The sequence below is a fragment of the Crassostrea angulata genome, chromosome 10 (assembly GCF_025612915.1).
Source record: "Crassostrea angulata isolate pt1a10 chromosome 10, ASM2561291v2, whole genome shotgun sequence".
Lineage (NCBI taxonomy): Eukaryota > Metazoa > Mollusca > Bivalvia > Ostreida > Ostreidae > Magallana > Magallana angulata.
In genome coordinates this window covers 32,102,519-32,128,722 of record NC_069120.1, presented here as the reverse complement: position 1 = coordinate 32,128,722, position 26,204 = coordinate 32,102,519, and the positions used below count along the sequence as shown (strand labels likewise).

At 34.6% G+C, this 26,204-nt stretch overlaps 1 protein-coding gene and 2 long non-coding RNA genes across 8 annotated transcripts in view; 1 reads left to right on the top strand and 2 right to left on the bottom strand.

Moving 5' to 3' along the window:
* The window catches only part of LOC128168234 (multidrug resistance-associated protein 1-like), a 404,229-nt gene that overhangs the window by 124,298 nt on the left and 253,727 nt on the right, over positions 1 to 26,204 (bottom strand). For all 6 annotated transcript variants that reach the window (XM_052834423.1, XM_052834426.1, XM_052834422.1 and 3 more), the window contains one exon: positions 5,543 to 5,710. In XM_052834423.1, the coding sequence (XP_052690383.1) occupies positions 5,543 to 5,710 (168 nt within the window). The remainder of the gene's footprint in view (positions 1 to 5,542; positions 5,711 to 26,204) is intronic.
* On the top strand, positions 275 to 1,997 carry LOC128168244 (uncharacterized). Its single transcript, XR_008241312.1, has 4 exons — positions 275 to 1,019; positions 1,265 to 1,339; positions 1,619 to 1,753; positions 1,874 to 1,997. It is a non-coding gene; the product is annotated as an uncharacterized LOC128168244 (long non-coding RNA).
* Positions 8,497 to 11,368, bottom strand: LOC128168245 (uncharacterized). The gene is made up of 2 exons (XR_008241313.1): positions 11,266 to 11,368; positions 8,497 to 9,593 (listed from the first exon to the last, which is right to left on the bottom strand). It is a non-coding gene; the product is annotated as an uncharacterized LOC128168245 (long non-coding RNA).

The following is a 26,204-nucleotide window of genomic DNA, read 5'->3' as shown; positions in this document are numbered from 1 at the left end:
TGACCAGCAGACATTTTTTATTTTGCTCCTGCAAGCATTATTTTGTTATCGGTCTCTTGAACATCATTAGACATATTACGATTTCGTTTAAACACTGTTAAATACTAAGGGGTAGCATCAACTTTATATTATCACTGAAAAATTTTCCAACTTTTCATGGCCTACCCCATGAAGAAAGGAATAGAGTAGATTTCTAGAAATTGATTCAGAATTTTCCCACGACATCGAATGCATGCGAAGAAAGGGGGGGGGGGGGGGGGGCTGGTGAGGGGTGGTAGCATTGTTTGTTATTATGAGATGGGTTCATCATATTTATTCACATATTTCATTAATAGACATGCTGTTAACAAAGAACAGTACTACTATTTCCATCTGTATGTTTTCCCAGTACTAGCCTATCTCTCATCGTAATTTATAACAGCACATAGCTATAAGGACTGTGTTATAAACTTTGGGAAACATGTTTTATTTAAAAATGTGTTATAATTTTTGGTTTTACATATTCATCAATTGTAAAAATGCATTGGTATTTAAATTGATTTAGTTTTTAAAATTCCCTCAAATTATTCAAAATGGCGGCTCTTGAGACCGGAAATGCCGAGTTTTGATGATCGGTTAATAAACTAACAGGTTGTAAGGAAAGAAAATATTACTAAAATTTGTTTCAATTAAATGCAGAATTCTTTAGATAATATTAAGTAAATAATATTGTTTTTTAACCAAAATAAATTTTAAAGATTTATCCCGGTATTAATCGTGGCTGTATCGTGATTGGCCAAAATTTCAAACTTTGACTTTCGTGAATTCTGATTGGACAATTGCCATTCCGCCATCAAATTTTGAAATGGGCAAAGAAGACAGGAGTTGTTGTGAAGATTTTCCTGATTTTTTCAAGAAATATGCAGAATCACAGCGTGTTGTATGTAGTAATGAAACTGCAAGCAGTGGTTTCATAAAGATAGACATGCTTAAGACCTAGATGATATGGCTTTAGTTGTGGATGACCATTTCCATTCAGGGTAAGTCTGATGTACAAACAAGTCATTTTAAATAATTCATTTGTGTTTGCTTATCTCAATTTCTATATTATTGCTTTGCACTTAGAAATGAATTACATTTGGAATATTTCTAGAATTCTAATAAGAAGTGCATGATTTTATCATCTATATCAAAGTCTATGCAGCCATGTATATCTAGTGATGTACATTCTATATGTAATCAAATTATGGCCGACTCTTTTAAAAAGAGTATCATTGTATTGCAGAAAAAATTCCAACCAAGTCCAGCTAGCAGACTGTACACCAGATTGAAGATACATCATTAATACAAGATGAAAAAAGTAAGTGTGTGTGTTTATCAAGTAAAGATATACAGATTTTAAATTTTTAACCATTTATTATGTATATCTTTTAGTAAATGAATTATTGTAAATCTGAGAATATATAATGGCAACTGCTGTATCAATGTTGACTTTTTTTTTAGAGGGGGGGGGGGGGGGGGGGGGTACTAGGTCAACAGAGAATTGAAAAGTTTTACTGATATTTAATAATAATTTATGCTACATATATTGAAAATTGTCAAACAGTATCATGTTTTAAATATTATTGCCTTCTTTTAGATTAATGGAGGACGAGGATAATACAATGAAAGAGATCAGATGCAAGAGCAACCGTTCCCATAGAAATACATGCAGCCATGTAAACAGAAACCAGTTTTCACCTGCCAGGTGCTGGTCACATATATATTCAACTTGGTATGCTATATAATTTTCTGTTTTAAGTATAAGGTAGTTGTCAAGGATTTTAACAGTTACAATGAAAGTACATGTAGTAAGAAATTGCCATAATGAAACATTCTTTTTTATACATTTTAGGAAGTTCAACAGATTCAAGAAACAGATCCAGTTGTTTGCTGATAAATTACTGCAGGTCATTGGTATCATCTAGAACCAGGACTGTTTTAAAAATCATACTAGTATGTTTGGAACAAAATCATGCTAGTATGTTAGGAATTTAACCTAAAACATGCTTTAATTATGAAGGTTTTGGTCAAATTTTGGTTTACAAAATAATGTTTTTCAAACTTTCTATTCAAATTTAGCAAGAACATTAGACACACATGTAATCCCAAATGCTTTTATGTTAGATTATTGCTTTATTTAAAAAACTTGCATATAGGGTCTGTAATGATTTGAGATAATTATGTAAACAATAAAATGCTTTTTTGGTGACATATGCGGGATATGAATGTAGCGACATTGCAGAAAAAATACATTACCCGCATTAGCGAGTTATGTAAATTTTTTCTGCAATCATTGCTCCCTTCATTACCTGCATGAATCGTCAAAGAAAGTTATATTGTTTATATTTACATCTTTCTTTTAACAAATTAATAAATTGTTTGTAAAGAGTAAGTTAAATTTACTATATTATTTTTAATGTGCATCAGTACGTTGGCTAAAAGAAACAGCCAAATTGTCTTCAATGGGAATGTGAGTCTGCATTGATATCCTGATTATTTCAATGATTTCTCTAAGGTCATTGTAGGTTTCGACCAATCGTTAAACAAGGCGTTAACTATAAGTTTCCATAAGAAATAGAGGAAAGCATACTCATTAGATGTAAATATAATTCAGTAAACATATTGATTAACAAAAACATTGACTTGTGTTCTTCTGCTCACATGAACAGATATGATTTTAAATTCCCATTCAAGAGCAAAAACAATTTGATGAAAAGATCATGTCAACATTAGGGACTTTTTTTTCATCAGTATAACACCTGTACTTGTACCTGTGTTTTTTTTTTTATCTGAAGTTTATGATACAGATAGATATTTTTTGCCTACATCTGTAATTTTTCTGTGTAACTTTTCTGTACCTAAATGATAACTTTTTTGTACCTACATCTTTAACTTTTCTGTACCTACATCTATAACTTTTCTGTACCTAAATGATAACTTTTCTGTAACTATATGTATAACTTTTCTGTACCTACATCTATAACTTTTCTGTAACTATATGTATAACTTTTCTGTACCTATACATCTATAACTTTTCTGTACCTAAATGATAACTTTTCTGTAACTATATGTATAACTTTTCTGTACCTACATCTATAACTTTTCTGTACCTAAATGATAACTTTTCTGTAACTATATGTATAACTTTTCTGTACCTAAATGATAACTTTTCTGTAACTTTAATTTGTAACTTTTTTGTACCTAAATGATAACTTTATTATAACTTTTTGATAACTTTTTAATACCTATTTATTTTTATGAAAAAAATAAATTGTCAATAGTTACACTCTAGTTATGACTTTTTTGTACTTAAGCAAAAAGTTACAATATAGGTATAACTTTTTGATGCTAATTTGGAACCATAATTGATCAGATGGTTCCAAATTGTGCTAACTTAGTTATGACTTTTTTGTAACTTTTTTAAGGGCTCATAGGTATAACTTTTTAGTGCTTTTTTTTGGTATGGGGTAGAATAAATGATGATATTGAAAAACCAGAAGACATAATTTCGCACGTGAAAACGTCCACAAAAATATTTTACTTAGCCCTGAAAAAATCAAAATATAGTAATTTTAACATAGATATGCTTAGGCTTTTATTTGAGAAGCTGTAATGTTATTTTTGAACTATGATTAACAATGTATCACAAAACTGATATGGGCTTATGTTTAATATGAGTACATGTATACATCTTCTGGATGTCTAGTCTTCATGTATCTTCTTTTTCTTTTTTTCCTTATGCATGTATTTACTTTCCAATGATAAATTAATTTCATATTCCACGCTACTGGAGGGTTTCTGTCTCTCCAGTGGAGCTGCTATAGGGGAAAACGAGGACTCTGTAAGATGTGTGATGATATCCCCTGTGGCAGCAACCATATGTGCATGTATTTCATTATAATATATGAACGTCTTTTTTTTTAATTCAAGGACGAAAATCATCCATCATATTATATTTGTTTAAATGAGATAGTCTTTTCGTTATATACGTATATTTTTATATTTTCTATAATATGTATTTCAAATATACTTAAAATGTCAAACATACATTATATATTTTTCTTTCTGTTCTATTGTTACTATTATAAATACTTAAATGTGTCATCCTGCGAGATGATTTAGAAAAACTACTATTTCTGTGTATTATTAATATTTTTCTTTATATGCTTGTATTAATGACATAACTCAAACTGAATATATACATATATAATATTGATATTAATTATAACTTATCGGATCCAGGGGGCCCCTGGCACCCCAGGTGACGATATACCTGAGGGTCTCTGCGGAGATGTTGCCTCGCTTGTAATGTAATTTATTGAATAAAATATATATATATAAAAAAAAAAAAAAAAAAAAAAAAAAAAAAAAACTCCCAAAAACAGAAAAATAAAATTTGATCAAAATCGTGACCATGTCTATCAGAAACTCAAGCATCTTTTTAAAGAAAAAGATGCTTGAGTTTCTGATAGACAAAATCTGTAATTTTTGGAAATCAAATCTTCCAACAGTCTATTGGAATTGCCATGGTTACCAATTGTGCCCAATTGTTAGCAGACTTATTTTTGTATTCTTATAAAGCAGAATTTATTCAAAAATCTACATGAAAAAATAAATCACTCGCTGTGGCCTTCAACTCAACATTCAGGTACATCGACGACATATTATCAATTAACAATTGTTATTTCCATACTTACGTCAACTCGATATATCCCAGTGAAAATGAAATAAAAGATACCACAGAGTCTGTGTGATCTGTTTCATATTTGGATATTTTACTGGAAATGGACATTGATGGTAACCTATCAACAAAACTTTATGATAAACATGATGACTTCAATTTTTCTATAGTCAACTTTCCTTACTTATGTAGCAATATACCTTCATCACCTGCATATGGTGTTTTTGTCTCTCGGTTAATTCAATAAGGGCATGCTTCCTATGAACAGTTTCTAAGACGAGGCAAGCTACTGACAAATAAGTTGATAAAACAGGACTATCAACAGTCTCGTTTGAAGTCATTTTTTCGTAAGTTCTATGGTCGATACAACAACATTATTAGCGAATACAATCTTACACTGGGTCGCATGTGGACTGACGTTTTTCATACTAATTGTTAGACCATAATTAAACCTAATTGTCTACCGACTTATCCGTTTTTTCCCAATTGCGACAAAGTGACCGGTCATCAGAGGATGCTTACTCCTCCTAGGCACCTGATCCTATCTCTATCTTTTTAGAGGTCCATGTTGCTCTGCTTTGAATTTGTATTTCATTTTATAGATTTTGATATAGTTGACAGTTTGTTATTGTCATTTTTCACCTAAATATGATCATGATTAACCTGTATGCAAAATTTCATTACAATATGTTCATCCTCTGCGAAGAAAATGAACGGAAACTGTTGGTGGACCGATCGACAGATATACCAACCGACAGACAGCAGCAAAGCAGTATGCCTTCTTTGAGGGGGGGGGGGGGGGGGGGGGGGGAGGGGGCATAATTAAAAATCAAACCTTACCTTGTGGTTGAGAATTCCATTTGGTCCTACAACTTTTTCAAAGATGTGTTTGCCCACATTGGCATCAACAGCACTAAGTGGGTCATCTAACAGATATACATCAGCATTCTGATAAACTGCTCGAGCCAGGCTGACTCTTTGTTTTTGACCACCACTAAGATTTATGCCCTATTTCAATAAAAGATATGTGGTTAATAATGCTCATACATGTATTAAATAAAGTTCACTGAAGTTTACTTTTGAAACCTAGTAAACATTTGTATAAAGGTTATAATGAAAAGGTAATAAAGAGTTTTAATCAAGTTTAAAAAACAGTTATTTTTATGATTTTATATTTACATCTACCGAGTATAATTCCCTCTATTTTTACAGAAACTTATCGTTAATTCATAGCTTTATGGAAACAGCCAGACTTAAAAATCAACACGCCCCATTTATCAATTGGTCGAAATCTAGTGGCTGAAACCAACAGGACTGAAATCTACATGCCCTGTTTATCTTTTGGTCAAAACCTAAAGCGACCTTAGAAAAATCAAGCATGACACGAAATAATCATGATGATGTCAGACTCAAAGTATCACAGGAGGTGATTTGACTGTTTCTTTTAGCTAACCTACTGATGTTCATGTTTTGGTCTAATTCAGTTTTAATATTTTTATTATTTACAATGCTTTAGGAATGTATTTCGAACAATCAAGTGAAGTTTGAGAGTCAGTCGTAGAGCTATGAGCAAGATACAAAGCTCACAACTCTTTGTCATGTAAACAAGACTTGTGCCCTGTTTTTGTTTACATAGGTTCAATTTCCAGTAAAAAAAATTTTCCAGGCAGATTTTTCTATCTTCTTTTTCGTTTTAAGCATAAATAAACAGTTTTTAAAGTTTTATTAACACATTCAATTTAGATCTAAAACTGGAATTTTAAGTTTAACATTCAAAATGTAAGCAAAAGTTTTGTTTACATTGCAAAGAATTGTAAGCTTTGTAACTCGCTTAAAACTCAACAAATGATTCTCAAATTTTGGTTGCCTATTTAAAATGCCTTGATAAAACATTGTAAACATTAAAATCGGAAAAATTATTTTTGACCAAAATCGTGACCATGCCCCTTCAACAGTTATTTAGTGAATTTTACTTTCTTTTTATAATCAATTTATTACTAAGTTAAAAGAAAGATGTAAATATAAACTAAGAATGCTTTCTTTGATGATTCATACCAGTTATGAAGGTAGCGATCAATAATGGAGAAAAAAATTACATAACCTGCTAATATATTTTTTCTGCAATGTCGTAACCCTCATATCTGGCATGAATCACAAGAGAAAGCATTTTTTTGTTTAAACATCACATTTAATTGAGGTGTAAAATGATATGGCGATTTATTGATCATATAAATCATGAGAGCCAGCCCACAATACGCAAATCGTATCATCACATGTGTATCGTGATACACTGTATGAGTTAATTAATACATTAGAATAATTGTTTAGTATACATAACAGGAAGACATTAAGAAATGTCAATTAATATTAAAATAATCTGTTCATTTTGTTCCAACCAATTGAATTTTATATCTCTACAGTTTATTGATTGATTTTGTAAATAGTTGAGATATTTTCTACCTGCAAAAATATTTCTTACAGAGGTAGGCAACAAACATTTTGAGTCGGCTTACAAAGCGAGTGAGTCCTTGTTAACATAGCCGTTTCTCGAAAATTTTGCACAACATTATTCATGCACTAAAGAAAATAGTGCATGCATTAACAGCTTTTGTTTGTGTATTTGCCATCTTGAAATGGTTAAACAATCTTGTCTTTATTTACACATATATTTTTTAAGTTTTTCTTGATGTTTAAAAAATAAAACAGATCAAAGTAGTTTTTGTTCATGCTACCCATGAATTCTACAAACCTTGTTCCGTATTAATGAACGTAACTATCTGAGAAAAACCCAGTTTGTTTTTCAATTGTCTTATATTTATTGAGCTCGCGAACGAGAAGACCCTTGCTGTCATCGGCACTCTTGGAGTGGATTTTGAGCACAAACTGGTCCTCTGTTTCTATCATACAATATATATATCATATACCTAGTAGTGTATCAGCCCTGATACACGTTTTTTGGACTAGGTAGGATAGCAACTGAAAGCTAGGGCTGTATCGCCCTAGGGGCTGATATTTCTCTGTCTCGATCAGCCCGTGGTCAAGGGGGTGTATTGCCCTCAAATTTGAAATCTATAATTTCCATATATATCTGCTTTAAATTAAGACTAGTTTGTGAAATAATGATAGAATAACAAAAAAATAATACAAAGCATCACCTTACAAGTCTGAATATATTTATTCATTGCTGAAAATTCAAAAATAATCATTCAAAAATAGCGCCAAAGAGTGAAAAGTATCTAAGTAAGGGGAGGTAACCTACACAATGGTTGTGTATTTAGAACAATAGCAGGCTTTATTTAATATCAATCAACATTTAAATGATGGAGGATATAGAGAAGGGTGGAACGAGACTTAATCTTAGAAAACCAGAGATTAGACTGTAAAATTAGGAAATTAAACGAGATTTACCTTGGTAAAGGCGAAGTTTGATTCCAATGATTGGAGTAAATAAAAGGCACTGTAGAGATAAGGTGAATAGCACTGCGCAGCCGCGAAATCATTGCTTCAAAGTTAAAATTTTTTGGGGGTTGATACATTCCACATATAATTCTGTTCATTTTTGCTCCAACTTACACCACCTGCAGGGTGGGAGGGAGGCACCTTATCTCTACAGTGCCTTTTATTCACTCCAATAATTAGAATCAAACTTCGCCTTTACCAAGGTAAGTCTCGTTTAATTTCCTAATTATTTTTCGTAAATGTCACTTCCGAGATAATGTGAATCTTTAAAGCACAACACAAATTAAAAAAAAATTTCTATATGAAACAAACTCTTTAATTCCATTTCAAAACTGCATTTGAATACTTGTCATTATTGACAACAGGTTTATCATAAAACTTTCGGAAGGTTTCAACATTGGACCATCCTACTTTTGTCAAAATATCATCAACAGGAACAAAGTTCCCTTTTGCTTTGGACACAGAAGCAGCTCGAACACTGTGAGCCTTAAAAATAGTGGTATCAACAGTATAACTAATGAACAATGAATCACATTTCTTTCTTATTCTTGCAGTCCGAGATATATACTCACATAAAACAAGGTAAACACAAAGCCTCCTATCTGGAGGATAAGATTTTAAAACCATGTCAGACATGCTACTGTTAGGTCTACATGTTTTCAAAAGTTCACTAAAAGTGAAGACAAAACTGTTCTTCCTTTTTGTCATATTACTAAGTTTCATACATGAAATAGTTTGTACTCTACTTGCACAAATTAAACTAATCAACATAACTAACTTCAATGTCAAGTTTTTCAAACTCAAAAATTTAACAGGTGACAATTTTCTCAGGTACTTTTAATTAAAACAATAGATGCATCCCATGTATGTACATATCTTGATTTTGATGGTCTCAGGTCAAAAACACCTTTCATAAATCTTATAACCAATGGATGACATTCAACAGAAAAACCATCAAAAATCAAACCAACAGAAGATAAAGCTCCTCGGGCTCTATTAATAGCACTATAACCTAAACCTTGGTGAAAAAGATATGCTAAAAATTCAACAACAGTTTCTATAGTTGTACTAAATGGATCAACCGATTTTTCACCACAGTACTGAAACCATCTCTTATAAAACGTTTTATATTGTTTCTTGGTTCCGGACTTCCATGATCCCAATAGGATGGAGGCTGCTTGGCGAGAAATTCCTCGTTTTTGGAACTGCAACCGGACAATCAACATGCCATCAGCACTAACGAGTTCTTCAGAGGTTGCTGCACATCTGTGCCCGGAAGAGTCAACAGATTGTCTGTCACTGGTAAAATTATGGATGATCCACCAATATCTCTAGTACACAGTTGAACCATGGCTGTGTTGGCCAAACTGGAGTCACAAGAACGCAATCTGTCTGGTCCTGACAAATCTTTCTCACCACACGTTCAATGAGACTGAAAGGAGGATTGGTATAACCATACATATTTGTCCAAGAAAAACTAAATGCATTGACATAGCGAGCATCTGGGTCAGGATGCCAAGAACAATGTATATCAATTTGCTTATTCAATCGTGTGGCAAATAAATCAATTTCATGTTGTTCCCATTTTGACATAATTCTGTTGAACACAGATTTACTTAACATCCATTCTATCTGATCATCAAATTTGCGCAACAAATTGTCCCCTGTCAAGTTATCTTTACCAGGTATATGCCATACACTTAACCACAACTCCCTTTTCATACACCAGAACCAGATTTCTTCTGCAAGTTTGTCACATTTTATTGAGGTAATACCCCCCATGTTATTGATGTATGATATAGCTGTAGTGTTATCCATAAATAATCTAATATTCTTTTTCGTCACAGCAGAGCAAAACGATTTAAGTCTAAAAAGCAAGCTAGCAGTTCTAAATAATTGATATGATTTCTAGCTTCCTCAATGGTCCATCTACCCCCTGATTTTAAATCATTCATTACTGCACCCCATCCAAGGTGAGAAGCATCAGAGGTAATAATGATTTCATATGGTTCATGTACAATTCGTCTTACTGCTGTAGAAATGTTAGAAATCCACCAATCTAATTCTATTTTAATTTCTTTTGTTATAATCATTGAAGCATCATAGTCATACTGTGAGTGTACAAGTGCATCAGTCTTTGCCCTTTCCATTCACGATAAAACAACTGACCAAATTCTACTGCTGAGAAACTAGCCACTAACAATCTTTGGCAACTTCCCTAATTTTTTCTTTTGTTTTTTTCTTTAATTTTTTGCATGCCTCTAAAATAGTCAACTTTCTTTCGTCTGTAAGAAAAACTATCATCAATTTAGAATCAATAACATTTCCTAAGAAAGTGATTTTAGTACTTGGTGCTAGAACAGATTTTTCATAATTGACTACAAAACCTAGACTTTCTACTAGGGCCAAAGTTTCAGAGACATGATCTGAACACTCTTACACAGAACTCCCTAACAGTAACGAGTCATCGATATACCCAATAATGACATGTCCTAATCTTCTTAGTGTTAAATAGCAAACACAGGTTTCAGTAATTTTGTAAAAATTCTAAGTGCACTAGCCAACCCCTGGGCGAGACAGGTATATTGATAAACTTTATTTCTCCAAATAAATCTCAAGAACTTTCTGTGTTCTTCTGCCACACACACACTATAGTATGCATTACTAAAGTCAACACTAACAAAATAACAACCTTGATTTACTAATTCAAGAGCACTTTCAAAAGTGTCCATTTTAAAATGATGATACACAATATTTTTGTTAAACTCTTTTAAGTTTCATATAACTCTATAACTACCATTCCTTTTGGGTCTAGTGAAAATGGTGGAAATGAAACTATCACTTAAGTCAGCATATTCAAACAACTCCTCCATTACATTCATTTCTAATAACAATTTAACTTCATTGTCTATCACGCATGATTCAGCTGCACTAAAACATGGTTCAAAAGGTTTTGAAATTTGCACAGGAGCCTTATTATTCTCAAACTCTAAGTGACAACCTTTCACAATATCCAAAATAGTTTTGTCTGATGTTAACTGTTCCCATTCAGAAATAAAATTCTTCAGTACACCTGCTCTAAACTTATTTCTAGAGGTACATACCTTCTCAACTACTTCTGGAGGTGACTCTGCAGGCCTCTTCGTTGGTAGTTTTTTGCATCAGATGAGTATGCTGACGAACTAGAGTAGGGTCCACGACCTCTTGCAGCACCTCGTACAAATCGACCTCGAGTTGAACGGCCACGAAACCCTCCTCTAAAGCCAAGTCCAATTTTGTTACTAATTTTAGAACTTTCAGTAATGTCTTTGACTGTCTTTGGTACATCGTCACCAAACAAATAGTCCGTGTACTTTAAATTATTACAACAAAGGTGAGTATATTAACCTTTCATGTCAGGTTTCATCGACTCCCTGCGTAACATACACAACTGTCTATTAGCATGTCCAAGTAATGCCAATGATTCCATGGCATTTCCCACCAGGTCCAATATCTCAGGATTATCACACTTGCCGAGTAAATATGTAAGTTTCGTAAGTGCACATGCACCTTTAACTAAAGAAGTTTGAATATTCTGCATCTTCTTGTCAGAAGACTTGGTCATTGGGCTCAAAAAATCCCACACCATTTGGTTTGTTTTGACCGTAAGTAACACTTGACAGTTTTCAGGGCGATTTAATGCTTTAAGTAATTCACCATACCGTTCTTCTTCGATTCCCTCGCGGAACCAATCTGTCACTAGATTAGCAAGCTCGTCATCGATAGGTTTATCACACGTTTCTTTGACTTTAAGTTTTTTGCCTGCGTTGACATACCTGTTGTCAGTACATGTATCAACATCTTCAGATGCACGCTTCCTCAAAGCCGCCTCATGTTCACCTGAAGTTCCTGGGTCGTCATTAAAATCGCCGTAATCATCATAGTCATCTTGATACTGATAGTCACAACACATGTTCTCTATTTCGGCCATTCTATCATCTTGTTTCTTTTGATTCTCTTGAATTGTTCTCAATATACTGAGTATCTAGGCGTTTGGGGCACTGTCATGTCCACCGCCATTGTTGCTGTGATCACTAAGCACACGAGGACTCGTGGATGTGGAATTCGAAGCAGAACATGTACTGCTGGTCTTCTCCATAGATGCACCTTTACTTGGGACTTTCTTTTTCCCTTTCGCAGCTTTCTCATCTAAGTGAGACTCTACGGCCATATTAGCGTCCGCCATGACGCACGTGGTTTCGGTACAACACCACGAGTTTTTGACCATGTCAAAAACACAATTAGCCAATTGATTCACAAAACTAAATTTCTGACCACGTCAGAATTCTTTTATATACTATTTAAAAAAGTATATAAATATATAGACCTCGTCAATATAAAAAACACAATAAGTATAATTAGCAAAGAGCGATCAAGACCACATCTTGTCACTTTGGCTGCTCGCAGTTCAATGATTTTGCGGCTGCGCAGTGCTACAGTGGTAACAACGTTATTGTTGACAAGCCAATCGTGTTAAATAGTTCGTGTAACGTGGGTGATCGTTCGTGTAACGTGCGGGATCGTGCGTGTATCAGGAAAATTGGTTTGCGTTTTTTATCGTGCGTGTTCGTGCGTTTTTTTCGTTTTGTAACTTTTTTTACAGAATGCCAGGATTTATTCTTAAAACAAAGACAAGTAGTTTTTGTAAAACAATAAGAATTTAATAAAACTTGTTTTTATATAAGAACATTGACAGTTGTTTACATTCATTCTCTCTTTTGTACATTTTTGTATTTCCAGTTCATTCAATCCTTTGTTCGGTCGAGTTAGTTTTGCTTACCGTAATGTCGCGTGTATAACACGCACTTTTTTTCAGCCAAAATTTGATCAAAAGTGGGGGGTGCGTGTTATACATAGGACCAAAATTGTACCCCATTTTTTCAAGCCGTGATTCTTGATACCACGGGAGTAGTGACTGCCGATATAACGTGTTATGCAAATTGAATGAGTGTATACTAAATTTACTGCATCAGAAATACCTTATTCTTAATTTTTTCCCCATGTATTGAAATATTTATCCTCTCTTAACACTATTTCTTGCATCAAACAAGTTTAAATATCGCCAGTGTATTCGCCATTACGTAAGCAGCCACCTGTTGACTCGGCGCGTGGTCAATGTTTGTTTAACAATTTCCGGTGTCAGAAGCATGCACCTCTCTGGTGTCGGACTTCACAGGGTGTTTTCAAGTGCATGTAGATAAGCAATTATTCTGATTTTATTAAACTTAATTACTTTGTGTCCCGTTATGCAGTTAAACGTTATTGCTTTACATAGACACTCCTAAAATTACATCGATCATTTGTACGACTTGATAATGACGATATACGACATACGAACATTTCTTCACAATGTTTATTTAAACAACAATCATAGGGTTTGACTATAATTAATCAATTAAATCATTTCTGGTTTATGTCTGCAAACATCATTACTTTTAATTACGCACTAAGCTTGGTTGCCGTTCTTCTCTACGTATGATGATCTTCTACTTCTCCGATGTTGTAAGAAACTACGAAGTGTCAAATGATATTTGATACCGCCCATGTAAATCGTACCGTCCTTTTTAATTAAAAGTGTAAGAACTTTGACTCTAATATCGCTTAGGCCATGTTCCGATCACGAAATTACAGTAATTACGCTTGGGTTAAAAAATCATGATTAAACATCGATAGTTATTTGGGAAAATGGCGGCCGTCGATTTTCATCGTCTGTGCTATGTTCCGATCTCAAAATTAAAGAAATTGCGCATGGATTAAAAAATTAACATGAAACATCGATAGTTTGGGGGAAAATGGCGGCCGTTGATTTTACCATTTTTTGGGTGCGTGTTATACATAGGACCTGCTGTTTTTTCGCCATTTTTTGGTCAACTTTGGGGGTGCGTATTATACACGAGTGCGTATTATACACGAGACATTACGGTAATTTTATAATCAGCCTAGATCAAGCATCAATTGTGTCTTGACAAATAATTTCAATCATATTAGCAAAAGCGACACGTTGAGTGAAAGCGGCCAGGCTTACCCATTCCCCGTTATAAACTAAAGGATTATTCCCAACGTTTTTCTTTCAGATGAGAATACGATACGCATTATTATCTAATAGATTGTATACACATTTGTTTGAAATAAAATTTATTTAGACGCTTTAAAATTTAGAATAAATAGAAATAAATCAATTATGTACTGTAAATTATGAAAATATTGGATGTGAAAAATCGAAATTCTATGGAACAAGGTAACAAATTTACCTGTATTCCGCATAATTAAATCGTACGTAAGAGAATTAAATTACATAAAGATTCAACTCGTATGTAAATAATTTTGTGTACTTTATGCATTATCTTCATTTCTATTACACGTAATTTTCTTTAACTTATGATAGAAGTTAATATTCGTTATGGAGACAAAAAAAAATAATTTGTGTGTGAATCCTTTATATTTGTGTATGGATGTGTAAAAATGTTAACTCGTAAAATACAAAACAGAGCATGACTAAAGTACATGCCGCTTTTCAATAAAACACAAACATAAATCAATACAAATTAAAATAATACCTTTCCTTAATTCTAATCTTAAAAATTTATTTCGATTTTGCGTGTTTAATGGTGTAGAATCGTTCGGTTGCGTGTTTAATCGTTTTTGTTCGTGTATCGTGAAGATTCAGTAAGTTAGTGATCGTCCGTGTAACTTGCGTGATCGTTCGTGTACCGTGCGTGATCGTTCGTGTATCAGAATCGTGCATGTTGTTTGTCAACAATAACGTTGCTACGTGTATTCACATTATCTCAGAAGTGACATTTATGAAAAATAATTTAAATGGTTAAAGTTATAGACGCGCTTATGAACGTTCTCAAACAACTTGCTATAACAGTATGGATTTTATGTGTAGGATTGAAGTTTTTCTCTCGATAATTTTGAATTCTAGAAGATAGTGCTTCATTTTAAATGACAGACACCATTCTACGGTATTTCAAATGACGATGGTTTGTAAACAAAGTCAGACAACTCTTCAAGTTCTTAACACATATAAAAAAGGAATAAAAACAAACAAGTTTTGTAAATCAGAAAAAAAGCTATAGCTTTTTGATGATAAATCATATTCCTTATTTGGAAATTGAATTTGAAAAAAAAGTTTTTTCGGGCTTGGGCCAATGCCAACCGTTCGGGCTGATACCAGGGCCGAGATCAAAACAACAGTGTGATACTCTATATGTGTATCGCTCGTGCAAATCATGGTAACATTATTTACATAAATGCCAGCAGCTAAATAAGAGTAAACATTTCTTCAATTGTAAATATTTAAGAAATAAAGTACGAGTTATCGTGAATGTTGCAGAATAACCTCCGAGGTTAAGAAATGTTGTTTTATATTTCAAACAACATATCGAGACCGAGGAGGTTATCCTGCAACATTCATGAAAACAAGAACTTTATTTCTATTCTACTAACAGCCTTTTTTCCTTTAGAGAGACGATTTAGGTCATTTTGACAGCTGTTCCATGTAACCCCAACGGTTTTGTTAGAAATGTTTACATGTGTAATGATCATACTTGCCAACCTCCAACATGTGAAAATCTGGTCATGACCAGATTTGGAAACTAAAAAATCTGGTCATAGCGCGTAACGACATTCACGACATATTTATCATGCATTTCATAGGTATATACAATAGAAATATGTGTTAAAACTTATGTGTAATACTTTATTGCAAAGAAGCATTTTAACTAACAGTTGCTGATTTTGAATTTTGTAAAGTGATCTGACACAGAAAATAGTAGGTTGTGTTCAGCTGAAAAAAAAAATGCAAAAAGAGTTTCTGCAACATTTACGTTGCTTTTGAACTCTGTAAATGATGGCATGAAAGTTGTAAGTGACTTGGAAGACTATTGTGTATTAAAAAGCATTCTATACATGACTTGGCGTTTTTGAATGTTTAGTCAGATCATTTTGGGCACAAAATCCAACATTCAAATGTGCGCTACATAGAACGCAAAAGCCCCGTTTTGAACTCGATTACTTTGTTTTAGCTATGGGAATTCATTTTCCCAGATATGTTGATAGGTACAAAATATCGTTTTCTTTTTGTTGGTTTTGATTCCGCTGGCCCCGATGAAGACCTTTTCTTATTGGAAGCCATCACACTTAATGATTTAAACCTTCGCTTAGTCAAAACAACTCACGATAATAATTACACTTAATGTGTCAGTCTGTTAAAGCCATCGGCATTGTTTACGCGTTACGTAAAATCCAAGCTCAGCTTGGGTTCATAACTGGAAGTCAAACGCGCAACGTAATTTACGAACCAAATCCGGAAATCGGGAGATTTTCGGGTTGTTCGACAAAAATCGGGTGAAAAGCATGACCCGCCGGGTCATAAAAAATAATCGGGTGAAGGGTTGAAAAATCGGGTGTGACCCGACGAAATCGGGTCAGTTGGCAAGTATGGTAATGATCAAAGGAATCACATGCAGACGACAGAATTTTTCTTTGGATTTTTAATACTCTTCACTTATTCATGAAATTTCTTTGAGTTATATTCCTAATATTTTAAGGGCAATTTAATATGATTATTACTACTACATGTTATATATCTTATGTAAAAACACGCAGTGAAAATGTGCTGGGGAGGTCCTAGAAACAGCCGCATTGATCTCTTACAAAAAAAACATTTGAGGCAATACACATCGTTTTGACTGGAACTAACACATGAAATTGACATGGTTTTAAAACTTTTTAAGGTTTGAAGTTGTACTTTCATGATCAGTGCAAGACAAATAGGTATTTCTGATCTGATAATTTATTGATGACGTTTGTGGTATATTGGAGAATAATGTCCGCGGCATCTCTTTGATCTTGGAAATAACTGTAGTAGAATGTAATATAATATCTTTGTCCTTTGAGTGATATGATTAAACACATTCACTATCTTGAAATAACTAATTATAATCAAATTTTAATAATATGAAGTAAAAGAAAATATAAATTAACATTCTTACCCCTGTTAATTCATATATTCAATCAATATGACACAATTAGAAAATACAGAAAGAGACCTTTCTCAATCCTTTGCAAAAGAAATTCAATCATCTTTAATTTTTAAAAGTTTTTCCCATCATTTTAATTTTCTGTTGCAGCTACATGTACTACATAGCCTTAATGTTCACACAATGTCTTAACATAAATATATATCTGTAAAGTTAATATTTTCTATTCTGTTTCAAATTCTGAATATTACCAGAAACAATCTAAAATCTGTTTTAAATTTGTAGTATCGTATATACTAAACACCATTAGCAAGTAAATACATGCAACATTTGTCTTTTCATGAAGACGTCAGTTCTGATAATAAGCTCTGAAGAGATAATCAATAATGATTCACATATACCGGAACCCATTCCAATGCATCAACTAATACATATATGGTAAGTACGAGGGTTGTCCAAAAAGTTCGTGGACACATGTAATTTCATTCTAAATAACGACGCTATTTCTAGAAAAGTATTAAAATATTTTAATATAGACTATAATAATGCATGTGTATAAAAATCAGAACAATGTACATTCTCATAATGTAGTTATCACTACAAAAACATTGCCTGTACAGGCCGCACGGCCCAGTCTGACGGTTACACGACGTTTTTATAACGTCGTACGTAGCGCGCTGGTTTCTGTTACTTTTCAACGTAAACACCTTTGCACTGCAAACACTTCTCACACCTTCTTAGCCATGAATCGAACACATCCGAATACCATTTACTGTCGATTTTAGATACAATGGTTCGAGTAGCATATTTAAGTTCATCAGAATCCTCAAATCTTACTCCTCTTAGCTGTGATTTGATGAAAGGAAAAATTGCAAAATCCACCAGAGCAAGATCCGGACTGTATGGCAGGTGTTCAAGAAGATCGAATCCTAGGAGTTCGATTTCCAGACACGTGGAAGCTGCCGTATGTGCAGGTGCATTATCTTGGTGTAGGATGATATTTCCAAGGTCCACAGCCATGGCAGGGCGTTTTTTCTTAATTGCCTTAACTAAGTCGCGGCGTAACACCTGTAATAAATAAAACCAATGTTTCGTTTGGTACACTGTATGTGGCTTTAGAATATGTGAATTTATTCATATATATAGTAATTAAATAAATCAAAATTAAGATTAGAATGTCCGGGTATTAAATTTATGAATTACGATATGCTAAATGTAGCGAAATGGACGTTTTTAAATCTGTAATTACAATTTAAATGTGATGAAATGGGTAGTTCTCTGCCTTGGAGTAGTATGCAGCATTCACCGTCTGACCGGAGGATACAGCGTGGACCAAAATCATTCCGTGCCGATCAGCAAAGAAAATGTACATTTGTTTACCCACGGATTTCGCAACCTTTGCCTTTTTTCGGTGCTGGTGAACCCCGGTGTTTCCAAATGCTGGATTCTGTTTTTGTTTCTGGATCAAAATGATGCAGCCAAGCCTCGTCCGTAGTAATGATTCTGTCAAGCCACTTCTCTCCTCCTCTTTTGAAATTCTGTATGAAAGCCTTACTTGTCTGCATTCGTCTTTTTTTGTGCTAATGGGATAAAAGTCTGGGCACCCATCTTGCGCAAACACGACTCATACAGAAGTCTTCAGTGAGGATATTAAAAACCGAAGATTTGCTAACATCACTTATTGACGCGACTTCTCTTAACGTCAGACGTCTGTCCTTCATGACAATGTCATGAATGCGGGATTTCGTTATATCGTCACAAAGCAAAGGCCTTCCACTACTTTCTGCGTCTTTTAAATCGCAAACTCCATCCGTAAATCGTTTGTGCCACTTGTAGACTAGTGATCTTGATATGTGTCGATGCCTTTTTGTGTTCTCCATCATTTGTTTCGTTTCGATAGGTGTTTTCCCCGAGTCTACGCAGAATTTAATGATGGCGCGCTGTTCCATGCGATACGCCGACGTCGCTTTTTCTGGCGTTTTCAAAGACATGTTCTTGCCGTATACTCCTTGAAATATCCTCTGCTCAATTAAAAACGGCTTTAAATGACGTATGAAAATGACGTTCACAATTCTGACTACGTCACAGTTGAATATTTTGACGCTTTTACCTGCATTAAAAATACTGTTAATATTCATATCTTAAAACTCAATCTCGAAGTTTGGACAATTTTGACAATGGGCCGTTCGTGCTTTTCGCGACACTTTAATACAGTAAAATTTAAGTTTAATTTTAATGAAAACATTCAAAACCACTTTAATCTGATTTGGAATTTTATGACAAATATTTTGGTATACAATATGCATAAATAAACCCGTTTAAAATGACAAAAACGCGATTGTCCACGAACTTTTTGGACAGCCCTCGTATATAATAAATGTATGAAAATCAGTTTGTTTTTTCTCAATATGAACATTGTAAACATGGTGCTAGTGTATCGTAATTCCAAATTAAAGTTACTCATGTAACCTTGTATTAAGAGAGCCTCAAAATATTAAATTTCAGTGTCTTTAAATATATAATCAAACATAATCTCATATGTTTCAGATCGTATATTCAATACTCTATTCAACAAGCATTCTGAGAATATTGCATAAGCAATACACGTCCCCTACTGGTTTGTAGAAATTTGTGAAAACAATGTACTGTTATGCAGAATATCATTCTTACCGTCTTCTGTACCCCGAATCAACAGACCAACCCGATAGCGAACCCGATTGTAATTATACAAAAACAAGAGGCCCATGGGCCACATCGCTCACCTGAGGAACAATAGGTATGATAAAGTCAGCTTAATGGAGTCATAATACAAACAATCTGGACAATGTACAATAATACATGTAGATCCTGTATAAATAAAATCCATTTTTCCCCCTTGGAACTCGGATAGCCCTGATTGCTGCCATTATTTACAAGAGCAGACTTTAATCACCGCTCCTGCACATATATAGGGACTCAACGTTACGCAGGCAGGAATGACCGCACACCTACGCAACTGAACAGGTACCAACGTTAACGCAAGCAGGGATAATGCAAGCAGGGATGACCACACACTTGCGCCAACAGCTCAACCCAACACAAGCAGGGAGTACCGCACACTTGCGCTAGAAAGGCCAGAACACCAGCAGGGATGACCATACACTAGTGCTCCGCACCACCACCAATACAAGCAGGTATGACCGCACACTTGTATTAATGCGATACAGGGTAGGAATGACCTCACACTTTGTTTCGTAGGTTAGAAAACACGAAGATTAGATAGAGCAGGGATGTCCACACACTCAATCTATCCATACCCGTTCAAGGTTAACCCCAGACAGTCGCTCCTTGTAATGCAATAGACACTGTCCCTATATATGTGCCGGCCTAAAATAATTCATAGTATCTAAAAATTGGAAATCAAAAATAAACAAACTAATCCAGCCTAACCCAAAACTACTTATGCAGAACAACTTATATACATTGAATATTTATTATTGTATAAAAATAATCATCACAATAATTGGTTAACAGTGGATGCATTAATTAAAACTAGAGGTACTGTGAGCAAGCTCACAATTGATACCCCCCGCTAAGATAAAAATCATAATGCGTGTATTTTTCCAATTATAGAAAATATTGGATGAATCTATTTCACCGTCCATTTTCTATAAATAACAACTGCTCTATTTTTTTTAAAACTGTTGGTCCTAAGCAATATTTGTGTGAAGTAAGACAATGACCGGACATATATTTTGCACTTTTTCTGCCAGTGACCTTGACCATGCCCAGATGACCTTGGGTCAAGGTCATGACGCACCCTTTGGTCCTAAGCAATATTTGTGTGAAGTTAGAACATTCAATGCTTCTCCATAAGAAAGATAATGACCGGACACAAATTTTGCACTATTTTTCCTAACGACCTTGCCCTTGCCCAAATGACCTCGGGTCAAGGTCATGACATACCCTTAGGTCATAAGCTATCTTTGTGTGAATTAAGAACTTCCAATGTTTCTCCATAACAAAGATATGGACGGGACACAAATTTTGCATTTTTTCTGCCAGTGACCTTGACCTTGCCCGAATGACCTTGGGTCAAGGTCATGACACACCCTTAGCTCATAAGCAATCTTTGTGTGAAGTAAGAACTTCCAATAATTCTCCATAAGAAAGATATGGACGGGACACGAATTTTGTATTTTTTCTGCCAGTGACCTTGACCTTGCCCGAATGACCTTGGGTCAAGGTCATGACACACCTTTAGGTCATAAACAATCTTTGTGTGAAGTAAGAACTTCTAATGTTTCTCCATAAGAAAGATATGGACCGGACACGATTGCACAGACAGACGGATGGACAGACGGACGGACAGACGGACAAGGTGATTCCTATATACCCCCCCAAACTTTGTTTGCGGGGGGTATAATAATCAAGAATCAATAAATCAAGGGCAATAACTCAATACAGTAATACAAAAAGATTCTAATGAAAAAATAGCTGCCTGCTACAATTTTATAGTCATATCACATGTTGAGTATTGCAGTTCTCAAAAAGATCCTTTACAATTGTTTATATATATGGGATATTTAGCTACATCAAACTCTGAACCTTCTTGTGAGGCCGAAGAATTGTCCTGGACCCAAAGTCTTAACAATTATAAAGAATCATCTTGCTGATTAGTTTCTGAGAAGAAGATTTTTAAAGATTTACTCTATATATTCCTATGTAAAACTTTAACCCCCCCCCTCCCAATGTGGCCTCACCCTACCCCCAGGGATCATGATTTTCACAACTTTGAATCTACACTGCCTGAGGATGCATCCACAAAAGTTTCAGTTTTCCTGGCTGATTAGTTTCTGAGAAGAAGATTTTTAAAGATTTACTCTATATATTTCTATGTAAAATTTTAACATCCCCCCCCCCCAATGTGGCCTCACCCTACCCCCAGGGATCATGATTTTCACAACTTTGAATCTACACTACCTGAGAATGCTTCCACACAAGTTTCAGCTTTCCTGGCTGATTAGTTTCTGAGAAGAATATTTTTAAAGATGTACTCTATATTTTCCTATGTAAAACTTCGACCCCCCATTGTGGCCCCACCCTACCCCCAGGGGTCATGATTTTCACAACTTTGAATCTACACTACCTGAGAATGCTTCCACACAAGTTTCAGCTTTCCTGGCTGATTAGTTTCTGAGAAGAAGATTTTTAAAGATGTACTCTATATTTTCCTATGTAAAACTTCGACCCCCCATTGTGGCCCCACCCTACCCCCGGGGGTCATGATTTTCACAACTTTGAATCTACACTACCTGAGGATGCTTCCACACAAGTTTCAGCTTTCCTGGCTGATTAGTTTCTGAGAAGAATATTTTTAAAGATGTACTCTATATTTTCCTATGTAAAACTTCGACCCCCCATTGTGGCCCCACCCTACCCCCAGGGGTCATGGTTTTCACAACTTTGAATCTACACTACCTGAGAATGCTTCCACACAAGTTTCAGCTTTCCTGGCTGATTAGTTTCTGAGAAGAAGATTTTTAAAGATTTACTCTATATTTTCCTATGTAAAACTTCGACCCCCCATTGTGGCCCCACCCTACCCCCGGGGGTCATGATTTTCACAACTTTGAATCTACACTACCTGAGAATGCTTCCACACAAGTTTCAGCTTTCCTGGCTGATTAGTTTCTGAGAAGAAGATTTTTAAAGATTTACTCTATATTTTCCTATGTAAAACTTCGACCCCCCATTGTGGCCCCACCCTACCCCCGGGGGTCATGATTTTCACAACTTTGAATCTACACTACCTGAGGATGCTTCCACACAAGTTTCAGCTTTCCTGGCTGTTCAGTTTCTGAGAAGAAGATTTTTAAAGATTTACTCTATATTCCTATGTAAAACTTCAACCCCCCATTGTGGCCCCACCCTACCCCTGGGGGTCATGAATTTCACAACTTTGAATCTACACTACCTGAGGATGCTTCCACACAAGTTTCAGCTTTCCTGGCTGTTTAGTTTCTGAGAAGAAGATTTTTAAAGATTTACTCTATATATTCCTATGTAAAACTTCGACCCCCCCATTGTGGCCTCACCCTACCCCCGGGGGTCATGAATTTCACAACTTTGAATCTACACTACCTGAGGATGCTTCCACACAAGTTTCAGCTTTCCTGGCTTTCTGGTTCTTGAGAAGAAGATTTTTGAAAATTTCTCGAAATTTTTCATTAATTTCTAATTATCTCCCCTTGAAAACGGGTGTGGCCCTTAATTTTCACAACTTTGAATCCCCTTTGCCTAAGGATGATTTGTGCCAAGTTTGGTTGAAATTGGCCCAGTAGTTCTTGAGAAAATGTTGAAAATGTGAAAAGTTTACGGACGGACAGACAGACAGACGGACAGACTGACGGACGCAGAGGAAAGCTATAGTCCCCTCCGGTGAAACCGGTAGGGGACTAATAACTTAACTGTATATTGTCAATTTACCATTCAATTATATCTCTTCCATTGCAATATTCTATTACAAATGTATTTTTACATTTATAATCCTCAACATTGGATTTTTCCCTAAAGAGGAAGGGTGTAAAACAACTGATCTCCATTGACAATTTGTCTTGGTAGATAATTGCTTCTCAGTCACTCATGCTTCATTCCTGAGTTTTGGCCCTAATATTTCATATTTTTCCCCATTAAGTATTCATTTGCTAATTGCAATATCATTACTTGTATCATTTCAATTGCTTATACAAATTCAGTCCGTCTCAGTATTCTCGTACTGACGAAGTTCTACCTCGTAGATCTTCCAACCTTTGTCACATGCCCTGCTGGGTTCAACAACTATCGTTGTGGCGATGTCATACACATCGGGTAGCTTCTACCACGTGGATGCTTCAATCCAGCAGGTTCTTCTTTTATTCCAGTATGTGTTGATAAGCTTGTATATATATTATTTGTAGATTTGTAGATGTTTTTCTATATAAAATGTTTCTTTCCTAGACTATATCTTTTTATTCTTGAGAAATAAATATATAATGAAACACTATCTCATATGTTTCATATCGTATATTCAATACTCTATTCAAAAACTTAACTTAACTGTATATTGTCAATTTACCATTCAATTATATTTCTTCCATTGCAATATTCTATTACAAATGTATTTTTACATTTATAATCCTTATCATTGGATTTTTCCCTATGAGGAAGGTTGTAAAACAACTGATCTCCATTGACATTTTGTCTTGGTAAAAAATTGCTTGCATTGCATGATCTAGACAGGCTAGTATACATAGCTTTTATATTTGATCTAATTCTACATGACATATGGTAAAAGTTAAATTCACCAAATTCTTAGGATAGAAATAAAAGATGGTCACCAAAAGTCTCTTTCTTTAATATATACATGTACCATACTCTTTCATTTCAATCTAATTGAACATGTACCATACTTTGGTAATAAGTTTTAATGTTATAAACAAATAGGGTTATAGTGAACATTGTATTATTTCTGGATTTTCATTCTGATCACATTGATCCTCTTTCACTCTGAACCTTTCCTTTTGGTATTATATCTCGGGGTTTCAGCAATGTATCAAACAACTTCATTTCTATATATCATACAGTGTCATAACAATTACTTGTCAAGCTTAAGTTTCCATTAAGTCATCATTTAAATTAGCTTAAAATGAATTCATGTATGGTGTCTGAAATCAAACGTCTAAGTCAATAAATGTTTCGTTCCTTTTTCCTCAAATCATCCTCATGAATCATATAACGATGTGCAGTTCATGACTTTTGTAATAATTATGGATGCAAAAAACAATAAAATAGTAAAACCATATTAATTATTTGACTGAATACATGTATATTACGGTACATATACTTATTTTAAAAGTACTTTTCAAGTCAAGTACCCTAATGTTTGTTTGATTTCTCTCTATTAGTAACTTATAAAGGATGTTAAGAAAGTTCGTTCCATGATTTACTTTAGCCAAGATTCATTAAAAAACAACTCGTGTGTAATCTTTTAAATTTTTAATAACCAGATAGACCACCTTTGCTTTTTAGTACATTTTTAATTCTGTTTGGCATTGAATGAATTAAAGAAATCAAATATTTCTGAGTTATCTCTCTCCATGCTTGTTGAAGACGGTGGCGTAATTGGTCCATGGATGTTGGGCGCAGATCCTTGTAGGCCTCACTGTCCAGAATACTCCAGAGATTTTCTATGCAATTTAGATCTGGGAATTGCCCAGCCATTCTTCTTTCGAAATAAAGTTTGGTAAATTATCTTTACACCAATTCTGTGTTACTAGGGCAGTAAGAGGTGTCTCACCATCTTTAACAAGTGTAGCATGTCCTGGATATTGAACCAACTATCGTTCATCAATTCTGCCAGTGTTGTTTTGTCGATTCTGTGCAGGTTTAAGTTCTCTTTGAAGAATTTTATCCACATAATATTTTGCATTTATAGTTTTGCCGGATGGAACAATGTGTAGCTTTGACAAACCATTCACTTCCATTGCACCCCAGATCATGACTTTGGCGCTTGACTTGACGCAGCTGACGTCGGGTACCTCATCCGACTGGGACCCCAAAAAAACATCGTCTTGTCGGTTCGGAACATGAAACAGATAAAAGCCCGAATTCTTGAGTTCCTTGCTGCATTTTCTTGTTGATTTTCCTCTTTTGTATTTAATATTTACCGTATTTTTCGGGGCACATGTGGATGTGGGGCATAGGCCGAATTGCTAATTTTTAGACAAAAATTCAAGAAAAATCCTTAGACTAGCCGAATTGGGGGATAAGCCGATTTTCAATCGATGATTACTATAGTGAAAGTATGACCGCTTATTAAGGAAGTCATCGTATTAAGTATATACTTTCAGAATATTGATGTAGAAAGTCAAAAGAGTAATTAAAGTTATTAAATTTGCTTAACATATATATTTTAAGCAATTTTTAAAAATCAATCTGTGTTTTGTGGCTGTTTGGTCTCTTCCGTTTTCGTCGGTGTATCGTTATATGTATCGTAA